General features: G+C 47.9%; 1 protein-coding gene across 2 annotated transcripts in view; it reads left to right on the top strand.

Moving 5' to 3' along the window:
* GNPAT (glyceronephosphate O-acyltransferase) overlaps positions 1-5,701 on the top strand; it is a 31,173-nt gene extending 25,472 nt beyond the window's left edge. Inside the window, exons 11-16 of one of the 2 annotated variants that reach the window (XM_063082715.1) lie at positions 556-635; positions 1,871-2,011; positions 2,959-3,058; positions 3,138-3,231; positions 3,867-3,928; positions 5,400-5,701. In XM_063082715.1, coding sequence (XP_062938785.1) covers positions 556-635; positions 1,871-2,011; positions 2,959-3,058; positions 3,138-3,231; positions 3,867-3,928; positions 5,400-5,443 — 521 coding nt within the window. In that variant the 3' untranslated portion in view covers positions 5,444-5,701. The remainder of the gene's footprint in view (positions 1-555; positions 636-1,870; positions 2,012-2,958; positions 3,059-3,137; positions 3,232-3,866; positions 3,929-5,399) is intronic. The other variant, XM_063082716.1, reaches the window with a different exon arrangement.
* The last annotated feature ends 12,955 nt before the right edge of the window (positions 5,702-18,656 follow it).

The raw sequence follows: 18,656 nt of genomic DNA, 5'->3' as shown, positions 1-18,656 counted from the left end.
GAACCCACAGCGGGAACGTCACTGCGCTCCCAGCGCCGCACTCTCCGGAGTGCGCCACAGGGTCGGCCACCCCAGAGGTTCTTGTTGGGTTGGTCTGGAGTGTGGGCCAGACACTGGCGTTTGTCTCAGCTTTTCAAAGCCCTGCAGGTGATTGTGAGGAGGAGTGCTGAATTCATGGTAAAGAGATCAGGAAATATGGATGTAGAGAGAAACTAAGAAACCAGATTCGTTCCTTCTCTGCTGGGGAATCATGGAGTGGGGTGGTGAGATACCCTGGCTTCTAAGGACCGTGGTGTTTTCCTCATTACCACACCAGTGGATTAGAGCCCAGGCTGTAGTTTAGATTCGACCATTGAAACTGTGCTAGACCACAGTTTGCTCTGTAGGTAAAATTGGATTTATTTTAGCTTCCTTTAGAGAACTTAATTCTTATCCCTATTACCTGAATAAAAATATGCCTTGGAAATACTGCATTTGGGGGTTTCAGGGACTTCTTTGTACTCCTGTAGGTTTAGAAAGCAATGTGGTAATTTTATGTCGTGGATTTATTTCCAGACGATGTCTACAGTGGCTTTTGCTTTCTGCGTGACGTTTTTTCAGATGAGTTCATCTTCCTTCCAGGAAATGCACTGAAGGTAAAGTCCTTACAACAAAGAGCAGACATGTTTGCAGTGTGAGTTCTGAAAATGTTAGGTGTGGACTCCCAGATGTGGGTCAGGCAGTGTGCCATCCCTTCCTTCAGCTGAGTGGGACAGACTTAAGGGGAAACTGGGACACCTACACTTCAGCAGACTGCTGTGATTCTTGGTCAAGTTTCACTAATAACTTAGGGATTATCTGGTGAGAGATCATCATTCTTTGAACCATTAGGCCAGCCACTAGAAGTAACTAACTCTGTTTTAGGAAATGTAAAAGTCGGCATGTGTTTTCCTGTTAACAGCTTGTTGAAAGGAGGCTGCCTGGCAGGTACCTTTGCTTAGAGAGTAGTGAGTCACAGCCTTGCCTGGCAGCATAGACAGCCGAGGAATGGTCAGGCTTCCGTATTGGTCCATTTTGTGTTGCTAGAACAGGGTACCTGAGACTGAGTAATTTATAAAGAACGGAGGCTTATTTGGCTCATGATTCTGGGACAGCTGCCTCTGGTGCAGGCCTCAGGCTGCTTCTACTCATGGCAGAAAGTGGCAGGCAACCAGCGGGTACAAGCAGATTTCATGGCGAGAGAAAGCAAGAGAGAGAGAGGAGGTGCCAGGGTCTTTTAAACAACCAGTTCTCATGGGAACTAATAGAGCGAGAACTCACTCATTACCTCCACCCCCCAGGGAGAGCATTAATCCATTCATGAGGGATCCGCCCCCGTAACCCAAACAGCTCCCGACACTGCCAAACTGGGGATCTGATTTCCAGAGTTTCCCATGGGCTGGGGCAGGAAAGTCAGTGTAGACAAGAGGTGGGCGAGGCTTCCATGTGCTGTGCTGCGGAGAACACGTTTCACCCTGTTGGGGTGGGGGCAGGGAGCCAGAGGGTTTTGAGCATACATGTAATTCTGAGTGTTTTTAGGACTTGCTATGGCACTTCCTGTTTAAATTTAAGGAGTGTGGCTACACAAAGAGAAGGAAAGTCCACCTGCTAGGTTGTGTTTCTAAGGCTCGTAAACGTTTGTGTGTCTGCTGTGCTTGAGCTGCAGCATCGTGAATGTTGGAACAGTGCTTCTCTGGCTACTGTCTAATGGCCGGAGTTGCTCCAGGAGGGTGGTAGAGTTGGCTGCTGTTCTCTCGTCCGAGGGCAGGTGGCTGCATGTGTTGAGATGTGCGGTGCACCTGCCCGTTAGCCTACATCGGTGGGTGCCTACGGCTTCTCCTCCCCCTTCCAGGACTACGAAGAAGGCTGTTACCTGCTTTGTAAAAGCCAGGCCATACAGGTGACGACGAGGGACATCCTAGTTACAGAGAAAGGAAATACTGTGTTAGAATTTTTAATAGGACTCTTTAAACCTTTTGTGGAATGTTACCAGGTATGTGAACGTGGCAAGCTCTCCATGCTTCCCATTTCAAATTTAATAAGACTTTCCCACCCTGCGCTTATTTCTGGCCTGAAGGGCAAGTATTTTCCCCAGGTAAGTGGCAGAACTAGAGAGACTGATTAGTACGATGAATGGTTTAACCTCTCAGGTGAGAGCTTGCTCCCTGCATACAGGAGGCGGCTTGATCCATTCCAGACCCAAGAGGATGAAGGCTTAGGCACTCAGTGATGCAGGAGTCAGTGACATGTGAAGTCAGTTGTTTACATGACTAACTGCTGATGTTGGAAGGGAAAAGAGGAGCCCCAGCATGAACATCTGGAGGAGTTTGTCCGGGCAAGCCAGTGTGTGGTGTATATGCAAACCTTGGGGGTGGGGGCGTGCACACATTTGAGAGAAGAGGGTTCTGTGGCTCTCAGCTCTGCTCGTGCATGCGCCAGTCACAGGCACCAGGACCGACATCCTGGCAGAGTGGTGCCTGCAGTCCTTGAGCTAACCCACGCCTGCCATCTTGCGGGGAGCCTAGCACTAGAGAGCGCTTCGTAAGTCTCCGTTCCACAGGAGAGACCGACAAGTGTTTTAGGGCCTAGCGCTTTATTAGGTGTACTTAGAGAAAGAAACAGTTACAGAAATCTGGGCCCTCTCTTCTCAAGTCACACAAGATGTATTAATCTGATAGTGATTAACTTGCAACCTGTTAAAATGAGAATTATACTTTAAAAAATGTTATTTCAGAGTCTTTATTGTTATTACAAAAAGTCACATAACCTCAAAAGAGATGTTCTGAAAATTCTTCCGCTTTTCTTTACGCAAACCTTGGAGGGTCTTTACTGTGTTCTGCTGTGATGTCTCATTCTCTCGGGAGGGCAGCGTGAAGTTATCTAATGTTCTCTTGTATTTGGCCGCCCTTTTCCTCTTCTCATTCTCCCTTTTAAAATCAGATCATTTGCAAATACCTCTTGAGAGAAGAAGAGGACTCCTTCACTGAGAAGCAGTACTTGGCTGCAGTCAGGAAATTCACAAGTCAGCTTCTCGATCAAGGTCGGTCACACCCCTGCGGGTGCTGCTTTCTTTCTGCTGAGAACAAGGGTGGCCACTGACTCTGCTCTCCCCGTCTCAGGTGCCTCCCAGTGTTACGATGTGCTGTCTTCTGACATGCAGAAAAATGCCTTAGCAGCCTGTGTGAGGCTCGGCGTGGTAGACAAGAGGAAGGTGTAAGTGCTCTGTGGACCCCATGGGTGTGGGGGGCACAGACCGCGGGGACTTTTCAGCACAGAGCCCAGAGATGTAAGAATGCGGCGCCAGTAGACGTCATATGGCGCTCTGCTTCTGCATCCCTGGTCGGTTAAGTCGCCGTGAGTCACCCTGGTGATTTTATGTGGTCGTGACTAAAAGAGAAATCGGGGCAAAGAAAGTGCATTAAGCCAGTATTTTGGCTTTGACCTAATATTGAAAGTTACAGATCAATTACAAGAAAGACTTGTGGAGAGTGTAGCATGCGTGTGTGCGCGCGCGCACGTGCACGTGAACAACCGCATACACAACGTGCATCCATACATATGTGTGTATAGATGCATACTTACGTCTGTAAATAGATGGATGTCTACTGAGTCAATGAATTTAACAGAAGTAGAGCTTAAGCTTTAGCAGTCGCATAAACTCTCATAGCTGTGTCTCGTGTGGTCAGAAGATTGAAGCACAAAGTCAGGAGACAGGACAGGAGCCCCGCCTCCCACCTCCTAACGCTGGCCTTGAGGATGACTGCGTAAAAATCAGGAAGAAAACGTAGTGATCAAAGTTGTCTTTTCCTTCTAGTTGATGCAATAACAAGCTTGTTCTTTTCTCCTAGAAATAATGACTGTGTATTTAGTGTGAATGAACCTGCCACAGCCAAATTAGAAGAAATGCTTGGTAAGTGCAGTTAAATGAAGTGTGACGATTTTCACATTGTATTTATCAGTACATGGCAAAACAAGAAAGTACACTGCGGCACCAAATACTTTATCAAAATGAGAGTACTAGAGTTCCAATAGGAACAGACAGCTGTTTCTGTGGTCTAGAATTTTCTTAAGTAAACTAAAGAGAAAGTGCAAAGAAAGTTAACAAATACGGCAAGCATAAAAGAGCAGTTTTATGCAGCATGAAGATTCATCTCCTCACATAACCGCTCTGAGTCAGAGGCGTGCCCCGCACATTCTACTCCTGGCAACGTCACCTCATTTCCGTCCTTCGACGCATGCTCGTCCTCTCCTGTCTTGGATTCCCTCTTCCCTGGGTGATGGATTAGGTCAGTGTCCACATCACACAGACTTCCTGAACTCAGAGGTGGGGGCTGACAGCACATCCTTGGGAGAAAGATCCAACCCTTACTCCTCTCTGGATCCTACCAGGATATAAAGCAATAGTCCAGTCGAAAAGAGGCAGGGCCATTTGTTTATGGTTTGCGGCAGGAGTCAGGAGTGTTGACACTAATATCGATGAACGGCCAGAAGAGGTCGGGAACACTTCTAGCAATGATGGGGCAATTTTAGAAGGAGAGGGTGTTAATATTTGAAAATCTGCTGGTTCTAATGAATAAGCACTGTCCTCGGGTGGATATTCTTATGAGCAGTGGGGTAGTACCACATCTTTGTTCAGTACGTTTGTCAGGCCTGCACGGAAGAGCTGTTGGGATGAGGGGAAACCAGGACGGGGCATACAGTTCAAGGAGGACGGCTGAAGGACGAGGGTGGAAGGGCAGTGGAGTGGTTGACGCAGGTGCGGAAGGTGGAGGTTCTAGACCTTGTGGAAGAAGATACGTGGTCGACAGCCCAGGCTTTATGTCACGTCTGAAATCTCAGAATACGTAACCTTGAAACTTGATTTCAAGTTTGGTAAGGGGCGTGTAGCTAAAACAGACCCCCAAATCCTCCTCCTGTGAGGCTGATGGAATGAATTTCTCCATCACGGGAAGCAAAGGTAGTAGCTGTGAATATCCCCAAGCTCCCTAGACTTGTGGTTACAAAAACACCGCAGGGCTTAGCGCCTGACCCTGTCCCCACCTGGCCCTGCTCCTACCTGGCATTGCCCCTGCCTGGTCCTGTCCCCGCCTGGCCCTGCCCCTACCTGGCATTGCCCCTGCCTGGTCCTGTCCCCGCCTGACCCTGTCCTCACCTGGCCCTGCCCCCACCTGGCCCTGCCCCCACCTGGCCCTGTGGCACCAGCCACGCTAGCAGTTCTTGAAGCTTCCCTGCAGAGTCTATTGGCGTCCCCAGGGGTCCTGGTGAGTCTGTAAAGCTCTGCACACGTGTCTAGTCTCTCTTGACCAGTGGCTGAAAAAACAGTTGAACAAGGTAAGGCAAAATCAACATCATTCTGTGAGCTGTCCCTCTTTTTATTGTAGGTTGTAAAGTGCCCATAGGAAAACCAGCCACTGCGAAACTTTAATAACCGCCAAACAGTTATGGAAGATTTGGTCACCTAATCACTTCATCAGAGGACTCGTATTACCACAGACAGGGAAGCAGGAAGAGATGCACCTCTCATCCTTGTAAGACAGAGAACAGCGGACTCGGGAGAGAGGAGAGAGTTTTGGGTGAGCGGTCAGTGTGATCTCCCCAGCACAGTGGCTGAGAAGCTTTTGCATCCAACTCTTGAGAGGTTTAAAATAAAGCAATCTTTTAGAAACATGTTTGGAAAATCAAAGCCCATCTCCTGTTTCTCTCACACTCTTCCACCTACTACACATATTCAACTTTTGTGCTGACTTCTGAATTAAAGTACAACGTCAGCACAAAGGCTCTGGCTGTTAAAAGAGAGCTGCTGAAAAGGGTGTCTCTCACATTTCTCATGGCATGCTCTAACTGAAGTTACCACAATCAAGGACAAGTTTGGCAGAATTAAGTTAAATTGGGTAGGGGCTAGCCAGCGAGTTCAGCTGGTTGGAGCACAGCCTTATAACACAAAGGTCAAGGGTTCAGATCCCCTTACCGGCCAGCCCCCAAATAAAAAGACACGTGTCTGGGTCCCACCCCAGTCCAATTAATAAAATAAAAATAAATTAGATAGCTTACTTTAAATTTTGCCACCCAAGGGCCTTAATTAACAAAACTAAAGTCAAAGTATGTGCAACAGGGGCCGGCCCGTGGCTCACTCGGGAGAGTGCGGTGCTAATAACACCAAGGCCCCGGGTTCGGATCCCATATACGGATGGCCGGTTCGCTCACTGGGTGAGCGTGGTGCTGACCACACCAAGTCAAGGGTTAAGATCCCCTTACCGGTCATCTTTAAAAAAAAAAAAAAAAAAGTATGTGCAACAAAGAGATGCATAAATACTCTAAAGGAATTCAAGGGAAGAGACGTTTGAAGCAAGGTAGGTGAACGCCAGGACCGTGGCCATAGCCACCTCTGGAACGACACGTGAGCTGGGAATTGGCTGGGGTGGGGTTGGGGTGGCAGGGGAGGGAACGTGGAGCAGGGTGTGCGGGGAGAGAATAGGGGCCAGTGTGGTTGGAACAAGAGTCACAATGGTGAGATTGCGGAGAAGGGCAGGGCCTTCGTCACTTGGACTGCCGTGACCAAACACCATCGGCCGAGCAGCTTAAATACAGACATATTTTCTCACAGCTCTGGAGGCTGGAAGTCCAAGATCAAGGTACCAATAAAGTGGGTTCATCATGAGGCCTCTTGCCTGGGCTTGTTGGTGACTCCCGTGTCACCACGTGCTCACAGTGACCCTTCTTGGTGTGTTCCTGGAGAGCAAGCCAGCTCTCTGGTGTCTTTTGTAAGGATGCCAGTCCCTCGTGGGCCCCCACCCTTATGACCTCAGCCAGCCTTCGTCACCTGCAAAGGCCCCGTCTCCAGGTGCGGCACACGGGGGTTTGGGCTTCAGCACATGAACTTTGGGGGGTGGGGAGTTAAAATTCAGCCCGTGGCAGTGTCAGCAGTCGGCATCAACGGTGGCTTAGGAACTCTTGTGAACGTTGGAATTGAAATCTAAGTGCCGGCTGGCCGGTTAGCTCAGCTGGTTAGGGCATGGTGCTGCTAACAGCGAGATCAAGGGTTTTCAGATCCTTACACTGGCCAGCTGCCCAAAACCCCACCATTTGTGTGCTCAAGGACAGCTTTTTGTTTCTGCCTACTTTGTGGGAATACGGCTGACCTGTCTACATCCGACCAGTGGATGCCCCCGTCTCTGCATCTCAGGTTGTTGGGTGTTCTGGGCACCCATGCAGGCTGCAGCAGCCTGTCCCTCGGCGGTGGACAAAGAGGGATCCTAACAGCCAGTGTACATGAAGTGCCTCCTGTGTACTCGGCACTGCTGTAAATCCTGTACATGTGTGGTGTCACTTAATCCCCCAAATAATCCTGCGGACAGTGTCTTATTCCATTGTGTGACCAACGCTGACCAAGCAGACGGAGGTTAAATTACTTACCCAAAGTCACGCAGCTAGAAATCCAAGGCACTAAATGTCACACTGAGGTGTCTCACCGTGGAGCTGCCCCCAGGAGAGCTGACGACTGTGGCCAGGGGCTGCAATAACCCAGGGTAGCGGGGGAAAGGACCTCCTCCCTGCAGGATAAGTACTGCGGGTTCCCGGTAGTTCCTGGGCCCCCCTGAATGAGAGGAGTTGGACAGGAACACGCAGGGCTGAGGCCCGCTGGCCTTTCTCCCAGCTGGGGCTAGGGGCGAGGTGAGGAGGGGTCCGAGCAGGGCCGCAACTCTGTTTCTTGGTATCTGAAAGGCTGGAGGCATGCGAGAGCGCGTGCCACCGTGGCCAAGTGCCGTACTGTCCCTGTGCTTTGGCTGTACAGCCTGGAGACGGTGGAGGCGGCAGAGCCTGGGCCTTGGCCCAGGAGCGGAGCGGCCTTGGCCTGGTTACGATCCTCCCAGTGCCTTGATTCCTTGTCAGTTAAGTGAGGTTAACGAGTACCTACGTCCTTAGGGCTGGAGAAGTGTAAATACACTCATCTATGGGAAGCATTCAGGAACGGGTAGAAACATGCCACAAGCAAACCATGACAAACGAGTTCACGGTGAGCCGCCACTGCCCCCAGCACTGGGCACCGGCAGAGGCTCTGCTCGGCCGGGTGTTGACTTGCACCAAGCCCCCTGCCAGTGGGCCCTGCACAGATGCTCTTGGGGAAAAGAATGTAAAGTCCGATTCCTTTTTCTTTAAAAAACAAAAAAAAAATCAGAAAAACCTCAGGCTGAGGGCTGGGGTTGCAGGAGCGGAGCAGCCCAGAGCCCCGAGGGGAGAGCTGGCTCCACAGAGAGGAGGGGAGGCCTTGGTCCTCACGGGACAGGAGTCCCCACATGCCACGGAAGCCATGGGATGGGGCTGAGGTCCTGGAGTGAGGCTGCGGGGCCGGACTGGGACTGTTTCATTGTCACTGCTGAGAGCCACCGGCTTCCCCCTGTCTCGTCTCTGGTCTCTCTGTCTGTCTGTCTATTTAAAGTCATCCTGGTCAGACTGGTATGATGCACCTGTCACACACGTGGCTGAATAACATTTCCTGGCTTTTTTGTTATTTTTCTCCTATTTTTCCTTTTCCTTGTCCACAGTTCACACAAATAATTAATTTGGTTTCCCTTGCTTGGGAAAGGCTATCCGCGGTGGGGCAGGGGAGCCAGAAGCCACCAGCGCACTCCAGGGCGTTTGCTTCTGACGCGGGAGAGGGTCTGCAGGGGAACAGCGCCTGCAGGGAGCAGCAGGGCCCCGGGCCTCCCGCCCACCCCCGCGAAGTAGGACGTTCTTCCGGCCTGGGGGACAGTGAGACCCCGGAGAGGCACAATATCGAAAACGCTCCCCAAGTCACAAACGTCCCACAGCAGCTGCAGAGGGCAAAAGGGACAGCCCCACGGTGTGTGACCTGGGACTGAGGACCCCGACAGAGGCTGAGGTTCGAGTGGACGGTGGCAGTTAACCAGGTCCTGCTCTTTGCTCGCGTCTGCAACGAGCTGAGAAACAACCAGAGGCAGCGGGACAGAGATGCAAGTGGCTCATTCCTGATAAAAGCGGGTCCTGACTGCACCCAGCCAGGGCGGGTGGCTTCTCCTGTCCCTTGCCCATTCTAGGCCACAGGCCGGAGCGGGAGAACAGCCACTGTGCCCTGCAGCCAGCCGCCTGCAGAAGGGATGGTGCATTAGTGAGAATATTTGGGGTGCTTATACTTTTCCCAGGTATTGCAGTATTAGGGACAGGGCTATACTGAAAAGTATTTGTTGCTTATCTGAAATTCAAACTGAACTGTGCATCCTGAATGTCACCTGTGACAGCCAGGGGCTGGCTTCTCCAGGGGTAGAGCCCAATGAGATGGAGGCTGCGGTGGCAGGAGGACACTGGCTGGGAGGACACGGACCCTGCATGAGCCCCAGGGCGCTGTCGTAGGGACAGGCCAAACTGAGCGGGACACAGGCCCTGCATGGTGGCCTGCAGCCAGGTGAGCGGGTGTGTCAAGGGACCTCTTGGCGGCGGCAGGCGGCACTGTGGCCCACTTTGGGTGGCACCTGGCTTCTGTCTGTCCTGTCCTGGAGCATGCTGTCTGCTCACTCTTCCAGAGCCTCTGTCCTCTAGGCGTGCGACAGCCATCGGTTCCTTCTTCTGGGCGTCTGGACCATCTTAAGTATCTATAATGTGTCAGTACAGTCACTTATTTACATTTATGTCCCCTCCCCGTTCAGCTGAGTCCTTAAGGAGACGGAGCAGTTCAATCCTGGCTCCTGCTCCTCAGAGCCAGCGCTGCATGTCCCCCACCCCGGTAACAACTGGACCTCTTGCTCCAAGGAGGGAAAACACCTCTCTGGACTCACCCCAGGCTGCTTTCCTCAGCTCCCAGAGCGCTGTCGGCCACGCCTTATCCCTCCAGGCAAGGGACTGGGAACGTCTTCTCTGGGCCACCTGAGCATCCACGAGGTGCCAAGAGAATTGCTGCCATCGGGGTCCCAGGTCCCTCCACGCTGATGCCCAGAGCTGCCAAAGCCCCACCTGTGCGTGCAGAGCTGCCTGTCGTTGCCAACTTGTAAACGTGAGAGGCGACCCCTACAGGGGAACCTCCGCCATAAAGAAAAGAGAAGGAAAAGATAAAAATTTTAAAAGTTAGTAGTAAAAAGGGCCCGCCAGTTAGCTACCTGGGTAGAGCGTGGTGCTGATAGCACCGAGGTCGAGGGTCAGCTGCACCTAAAAATAAGGAGACTTCATCATGAGAACAACAGAAACTGTTCTTATATCCCCAGAGATAAAGGACTCTCTCAAAGTGGGGAGGGACATTCCTTGACCAAAACTCTTTTGCTTTTGGAGATTAAAAATATGAAAACATCCAAAAGGAAAAGTGCAATAGAAGGTTAGAAAATGCAGTTGAGAATTTTTCTCACAAAAAGGAAAAAAAAAAGGTGAAAATAGGAGGGGAAAAGATAAAATTAGAGGGGCTGTCCAGGAATCCAATCAAAGAAGCCCCAGAAAGAGTGAACAGAGACACTGAGAGGCAAATGCCACCAGCGGGAGTGAGGACTGTCCCCGTCCTGAGGAAGGAAGCTGAGTTTCCAGGTTGCCGCGCCAGCTCGTCACAAAGTGTCGGGACGCTGAGCACAGGACCCCGCTTGCTTCCAGAGGAGGGGACAGATGCCAGCCGGACCGGCATCCAGCAGATTGGGACGTCTGTACGGTGACTCTGGAATGGCCCGACACGTGCAAGCTGGAATCCTAAACAACCACTCAAAGCTACACAGAAATCCCACCTCCTGTGGAACCTGCCACCAAAACTAGGGGATCAACACAGAAAGGAGAGAAAATGGTAAGAAACAGAGGAAACCAGTGCAGAAAAGACCATCTGAGGTTGGTGGCCGCCGGAACATGGGCCATGCGGGCAGCAGTCCGGGTTCCAGCAGGGACGCAGGCCGCCGTCCCCAGGTGCCCAGGGGGACTTTCCCATGTATCTGTATTATAAAGACCTGGTCCTCAAGAGTCACCTCCTAAAGTGATGAAATATTTGCCTCGGGAACTTCAACAATTCCTGTCTCGCCAAGAGGAAAGCTGCTGCTCGACTGCGTGGGATTCAAATTCCAGAGCCCCTGGCACACGTGTGCCCGTTGCTACGAGCGGGCCTGCCGGGCCTGGGCGTGCAGTGGGGCCACGCGTCCCCTGGGGAGGATCGGCGTATTTCCAACCCATGGAATGGTACATCCACCACTGAATTAAGTTTTACTTCGTCTTTCAATAGTCTCGTAGTTTCCCTGTCTCCCCACAAGGTTTGATAATTCACTAGAACCACAGAACTTAGTAAAGTGCTGTATTTGTGATTACAGTTTTACTGTAAAAGATACAACCCGGGAACAGCTGAGTGGAGGAGACACATAGGATGATATCTGGAAGGGGGCTAGGGGCATGCCGGAGCCTCTGTCCCTGCAGAGTCTGGGTGCGGCGTCCCCCTAGTGCATAGATATGTTCACCAGCCACAAAGCTTCCTGATCCATGTTGTTTGGTTTTTCGTTGAGGTTTCAGGACGCAGACATGCTGGAAGAAATCACAGGCCTCCAGCCTCCCTGCCTCACCTCGGGAGGGGGTCAGGGAATGAAAGTCCCAGTTCTCTGATCACGTGGTTGGGTTTTCTGGTGACTAGCTCCATCCTGAAGACATGCAGGGGCCCAGACAGGAGTCACCTTAATCTCACAACAAAGACACTCACTCCTACCACTCAGGAAATGCCACGGGTTTTTTTGAAATTCTATTCCAGAAATCAGGGACAAAGACCAGATGTATTTATTATTATACTGCAGCCTTCAAACATATTCTTTGTACATGTATTTTGTAAAGTTGTTCTAACTGTCCTCAGGGAAGGCTTGGTTAAAAATACCTAGTCTGCTATAACTGGAAACAAAATCATCTTGATAATCAATAAATATTTAATAAAAAAAGACAGAGCAGGCGAAAGGAGAAAATAAGGGAACAGAAGACTGAAACAATAAAAAGTGGATAAAAGGGTAAGAAGAAAACAAAGCACGAAGACAGACATGATTCTCTGAAAGGAGAGAAAATGGCAGTGGCAGAAGGGTACATCCGAGGCAAAGACAAAACGTCCAACATTTGCATGTTTTCAGTTTCACCTCTTGCAAACTTCACTTCCCACCCCCAGATCGGCCTGCCCAGCAGGGTGCTCTGTGCAGGTGGGACCGCTCTCTACCTACGCCGTGCACTATGGCAGTCCCCAGCCACATGTGGCTGCTGAGCGCCTGAAGTGTGGCCAGTGCAACTGAGGAGCTGGATTTTTATCTAACAGATAATTAAATTTAAAAAGCCACTTTCATGTCGGACAGTTCAGCCTTAGATGTTCCCTCTCTTGCGGCAAGTCAGGAGCCACTGGAGAAAGCAAAGAATCACCAGCTCACCCGAGACTGCCTTGGCACCTTCCCAGCTCAGCCCAGCACGGTGAGGGCCAGAGCTCTCGGAACTGCAGAGACGGGACTGGGAATCAGTAGCCGGGCATGCAACCTCCAGGCTACAGGGCCTGGGTCTAAGCGTTACAACTCGCAATTATGCACAAAAACGTGATTTTTTTTTTTTCCAAAAAAGAAGCGGAGGTAAGAGAAAGTTTTCTAACTGGAACAGTCTTATACTGGAGAGAAGTGACACCATCACCATTTGGAGAGATGGAAATATCCTGTATCTTGATGTGGGCGTCGTCACAAGCAGATCCACTTTTCAAAATTGTAGAGCTAAGATTTGTGCATTTCTACGTGTGTAAAGTTCACCTCCAACAAAACTGTAAAAAAATAATAACCCGGTGGGGACGAGGTTGGTATGGTTGAAACAATAATGACGGAAGAGTGGTAACTGTTGAAGCTGTGTAGTGAGTACATAGGAATTCGTTCTATTACTCTCTTACTTTGTATATGTGGAAAATTGTCAAAATAAAAAGTCTTAAAAAATAAGTATCCTCAGACTTAACACGTAAAAGCGCTGGAAAGACATAACTACAAAATGGAAAGCGTGGATCTTATTTTTAAGATCGCACACTTAAAATCTTTCTTGTTTAATATTTTGAAATGGCGATATAGTCAAATAGAAAGGAAATATGAAAATCTCTGTACAGTATGTTTCCATCCCTCTCCCCGTCTACCAGTTATACCTGCTCAGACCTATTCAGAGTTTTTATGCAAGTACTGTGTAATCAAATACTAGTTACAATCTTATTTTCTCCTTTTTTACTCCTAAAGTGGCCTACTATACCATTGTGCTGCACCCTGCTTTATATCTGACAATATATTTTGGAGATCTTTTCACATCAGGACATACAGAGGGCATCCATTTTTTAAGCTGCACAATGTTACGCTGTATGCATGCACGAAGTTTATGAAATCGATCTCCTATTGATATGGCTTTGGGCAATTTCCAATCTCTTGCTATTGCAAAAAAATGCTGCAAATAAAAGACCTGTTCATAAACCATGTATGTTTGTTTCACGAGGAAATTTCATTTAGGAAGTACGCCCATGTATTTGTAGGATGAATTCCCAGAAAGGAATTGCTGGGTCAAAGGATTTGTACGGTGTGAACACTTGGTAGTTTTAATGAACATTGCCAACTGCCACCCACATGGGGTGGGCCGGTTTACAGAAACTCCCACCGGCATACATGAGCCTACACGAGCCTACACGTACACACATAACTATATGAGAGGCACAGAGGAATCCAAGACCAGCGTTGCTTTTATAGCTTTTTTAATAGCTGACAGCTCTTTTTGGTGTGACAGCGCTTCATTGCCTGCAAGCAAGGAGAGCACTGGGGAGTGAAGACTCCTAGACCAGTGTCTCCCTGAACAAAGGAGACAGGTGGCCTTATGTAGCCAAAATTCCCGCCCTGACTTTCTGTGCAAGTTCCCACTCAGGTCTTCCTATGTAAATGAGGGATGCAGTCCTGCTAATTTGTATTGGCTGATTATGGGACACAGTTCATAGGTCAGCTCTGGAGCCTAATTTGCATCCAGACCTTAGGGCGGTGTGAGAATGTTATTTCTTATTAGCACAGGGACACAGGAGGGTGCAGGAAGCAGCCAAGCCAGAGTTGGCGATTAAGACAGCCCAGCATAAAGTTTCTAAAACAGTTTCTCCAGTGGAAGGGGGCAGGTCTAACAGTCAGAAAATGCCCAGGGTTTCCCACTACACAATGTTTAGTTAAGTAAACTTATAAATCTGAAAGTAAGTCGGCTTATTAGGTAAACTAATCAAGTGCAACACAATAAAAACACGCTCTTCTCCTGCGACTTTCCTATTTAAATGTCCCCACCCCCAGCTGTGTAGGAGTTTCATCCACCTGTTGCAGGGAGCTAAGCTACACCTATCTTCATACCCAGTGAAGTTGCAGCAAGTTTGAGGATCTGTTTAATATTGCCAATTGCTCAGAGTTCAGTGGTGCCTGGAATGGTGCTAGTGGAAATCTCTGGTTTTAACTCTCTCATAAACTCAAATGTGCTGCTTTATTTTTTTTAACAAAGTACCTAAAATTGTGCATGTCCCAATAAGCCTTTGAGGTTAAAAAAAAAAAAAAAAAAGCCATCTATGCCTGTGACGAGTCAGCGTCAGACATAACCCGGTCACACAGCTCAGTGGCAAGAACACTGGCCCTGGAGGGAAGCCTGCATGAGTTCCAGTCCCACGTGGGCTACTCATTTAGGGGACCCTTTGCAAGCCAGATCGCTTGCAAATTATTTAGCTTCACAAAACCTCACTTCCTTGGCAAGGCTGATGTGAGGGTTTAATGAAGTAACCTGGTGGAGACAGCACACTGCTTAGAACACAGTCGCTGATAAATGTGCCCTCCGGCGAGGGCTCGCTCACTCCCTGTCCCACTCGGATCTGTCATGACAGATATTCTGATTCTCAGTAACTGAGACACACCAACAAAATCTTGTCTTCAGAAAGTTTACTTAGAAACACCGATTTGAGATGATTCTGTATACAAACAATGGTCCGTTAAAGATGGAGTGAAAAGACATGGGCTTTGGAGGGGCAGTCCCGTGCTCGTGAACGCTGGCTCCATCCTCACAGTGACATGCCTTTGCCAAGCGGTGTCTCTGGAGTGTCTTTCCTTACCCTTAAGATGAGCACAGCAACATGTGTGTCCAGGGTCAGCGTGAGGATGGGGTGAGATGACGTGTGTGAGCACAGTGGTGCTCAGTCTAGGCACCGGAGGGGTGGGGACTCTCAGCAGGTCAATTAGAGTGACACCCTTGGCAGTGCACCCTGGACAGGCGTGGACCGCTTCTCTGATATGCCCAGCGCTGCTCTGAGGGAGGAAAAACTAGAATGCCAATGTTGTGTGTGCCAACATCCGTGCTCTCAATAGACACAGAATACACGTCATGTACACACACCTCTTACGACCCCATAAGGCTCTGATAAAATCTTTTATCAGAAGTGGGGGTGACATTTAGTAGAACGTGCCTCTGCCTCTCTTTCTGGGTGTTTCTTCGCAGCTGGCCTGCACGGGGATCCAAACCCATGACCTTGGTGTTATAAGGCTGCGCTCTCAGCCCTGAGCTAACTGGCCAGCCCTGTCCTCTGCTTTCTGGGAAGGGCTTACACTGTCCTGTGAGCCACAGGATGCGAAGCGATGCGAGTCACCTGTGTCTCACTGCGTCTTTCACTCTCCTTGTTCATGAATCAAAGGAAATGGGGATGCGTTTGCCTTATGAATGACATAAGCGCTACTAAGCACACTGACGACCACAGGCCAACGTCGCTAGTAAATATCCACAAAAATCCTAACATTCCCCGGAACCAGGCAGTATCTTAAAACAGTAATATATTACAACCAGATAAAATTAATTCATAGAGTGTAAGTGTGGTTCAGTGCTAGGAAATCTATTTTAGAAACTTACCACACTGATATGACAAAAGAGAAAAATCACGATTAGCTTAGTAGATGCCGAGTCATTTGATAATTCAACATGCATTCCTGGCCTAACAAAAACCAAAACCACAACTCTCAGTTAACTGGAATAGATGACCTTAACACAGTGACCAAAAGGCAGCATCGTGCTTCCAGGAAAAATATGAAAAACATCCTCATGAATATCAAGCTAAAACAGTATCATTTAACACAGTTCTGAATGTTCAACCTAATACAGAATATTAAGAGAACTACATAAGATGTACAAAAACTAAATAGAGGTAAAATGATTTTATTTGCAGGTGACATAATTGTACACTTGAAAACTCCAAAGAAACAAAGAGAAAACTAAAATTCATTAAAAAAAAAAGTAGATAAGGCTCTGATTACAATATTTGTAATTAAAATAAGCACACTTCTGCATACAGTGAGACAACACAATGGAGGCAAGGGTTCCATTCACACCTGCAGTAACAGATGAGATACCCAGGAATGAACTCACCAAGAAATGCAGACACCTACCTGAAGAAAATTTGAAAATAATAATGAAATACAAAACAACACTTACATAAACGAACAGGAAGATTCAAAATTATAAAGATGTCAACTCTCCCTAAATTAATCTATAGACTCAATATGAGCCTATTAAAATGCTAATAACTAAGAAAATGTCATCAAATAACTCAAAATACAACTTGAATGATAAACATGTGAGAATACTCAGGAAACACCTGAAACAGATGAATGAAACCAGTCCTACCATAGTTGATTAAAGCAGGTTGCTTTTGGGGCCGAGCCCGTGGCGCACTTGGTAGAGTGCTGCGCTGGGAGCGCGGCAACGCTCCCGCCGCGGGTTCGGATCCTATATAAGAATGACTGGTGCACTCACTGGCTGAGTGCCGGTCACGAAAAAAAAAAAAAAGCAGGTTGCTTTTGGACAGAAAAAGAAATATCAGTGAAATATAGAGTCTAAATATATACCCAGACACACATCTAGTATAAACATACGTAAATTTAGTATTAAAATGGCATTTCAAATCAGTGGCAGAAAAGGATGATTCAAAATTGTCCTGAGAACTTGTTAATTATTTGTGGGGAAAATGCCATTACGACATCATTCTCTAAAATGAATTATGGGCAAAGCAAAACTTTAATATTGAAATATAATAAATTAGTAGAAGAAAAACATGAGTGAATATTTTTAAAATCTGAGAGTGAGTAAGGCCTTTCTAAATGTGACACAAATCAGATGTCATAAAGAAAAAAAAACCCACATATATCTGGCTTCATAACAGATTAAGATGCATTGTACTGCGAAAATAAATGAAGATATAAATAAACAACAAACTAAGGAAAATCTACGACAGCACACAGGAAAGGCTAATTTCCTAAATATACAGTAAACTGCAAAATCATCACACAAAGATAATCGAAGAGAAGATCGGCAAAGGACACGAACAGTAGCTTAATAGAAAAAGAAATACAAGGTTGCTCAACCTCACTCATAAAAACTACAGCCAAAGCTGGATACTAGGTTTGCATGGAAAAGATTAGTAAAAATGAATAAATCTTCACTACTACTAAGACTACTCTTATTAAAAGATGAATGAGTAAACGTTCATGAGCATTCAAGAGCATTTGAGGAGAATGTAGCACGAGCATTTTGGCAACATCTACGTAAATTTAAAATGCACAGTTTGGCAGAGCAGTTTCTAGCAATGCATCCTGTGGCTACAGTCACAGGAGCGAGCAAAGACACACATGCACAGGGACTTTTGGGGGGGGGATTTTTCTGTAATCACAAAAACCTGGAGCCAACAGTTACCAAAAAATGCAAAATTATGATCTATCGACTCACTGTGACTAGGTACATGCAACTACAGAAAAAAGACAGCGAGTTACGGCTACAGGTACCGATGTGAGAAGACGTCTTAAAAATACTGAATTACTAAGTGAATAAAAAGCAAGATGCGGAACTGTACGTATGAGAGTCTTCAAAAAGTCCATGGAAAGATTCGTGTTATGTTTCGATTCTATTTTTCCACAAAATGTTTGAGGTACCCTTGTATAGTATGATCCAATTTCTGGGGGGAAAATGTCCTGGAACTCTTTACCTGCAGTGAGTGGATGTCAGGGGCTTGGGTGGGGACAAGGACTCTGGCTTTCTGCCTCACACCCTCCTGCACGGTGGCAGCTTTCTCAAGTGAGCTGCGTCCCACTGGAGTCTGCTCAGGTCCCCGATCCCTCCTCTGCACGTCCCAGTCTTGGCCATTCTTCAAGGAGCAGCTGAGATGCCAACGGTTCCACGAGAGCTGCCGACTCCTCCACGTTGCACCTCTCTCGTCCTCCTCTCTGATTTATGTGTGGACTTTTTCCAGTGTCAGGCGTCTTCTTCCTTTCTTTGGTGGCTGGTGCAGGGCTCTGATCCACTCTAAGCGTCTTCAGAGAATAAAGAATGCTTACGTCTGTCTTGTCCTTCCCACCCCCACGTTCCAGGCAACGTGAAACACAGCACTGGTCACTTCTAAACAGGCGACGGTTCCCTCAGTGTCTACACATGACGTACTTTAAAAACTGCAAAACCTTGTCACTTAGTTTCTAGGTCTTGTGGCCTATATTTTCTTTATTGAGGGATGTGTGGATGGTATAAAATTTACTTTACAGAGTAAATTCACACTTTACTCTTTTTCTGAAATTCTGAAATTTTCCATTCAAGGGAATCCTTAAAAATTGAGGTTTGACTTATATGCAATTCTGACAGTAAGAGGAACAATT

This window comes from Cynocephalus volans, chromosome 18 (genome assembly GCF_027409185.1).
Source record: "Cynocephalus volans isolate mCynVol1 chromosome 18, mCynVol1.pri, whole genome shotgun sequence".
Classification (NCBI taxonomy): Eukaryota; Metazoa; Chordata; class Mammalia; order Dermoptera; family Cynocephalidae; genus Cynocephalus; species Cynocephalus volans.
This window is presented reverse-complemented; position numbering and strand designations above follow the sequence as displayed.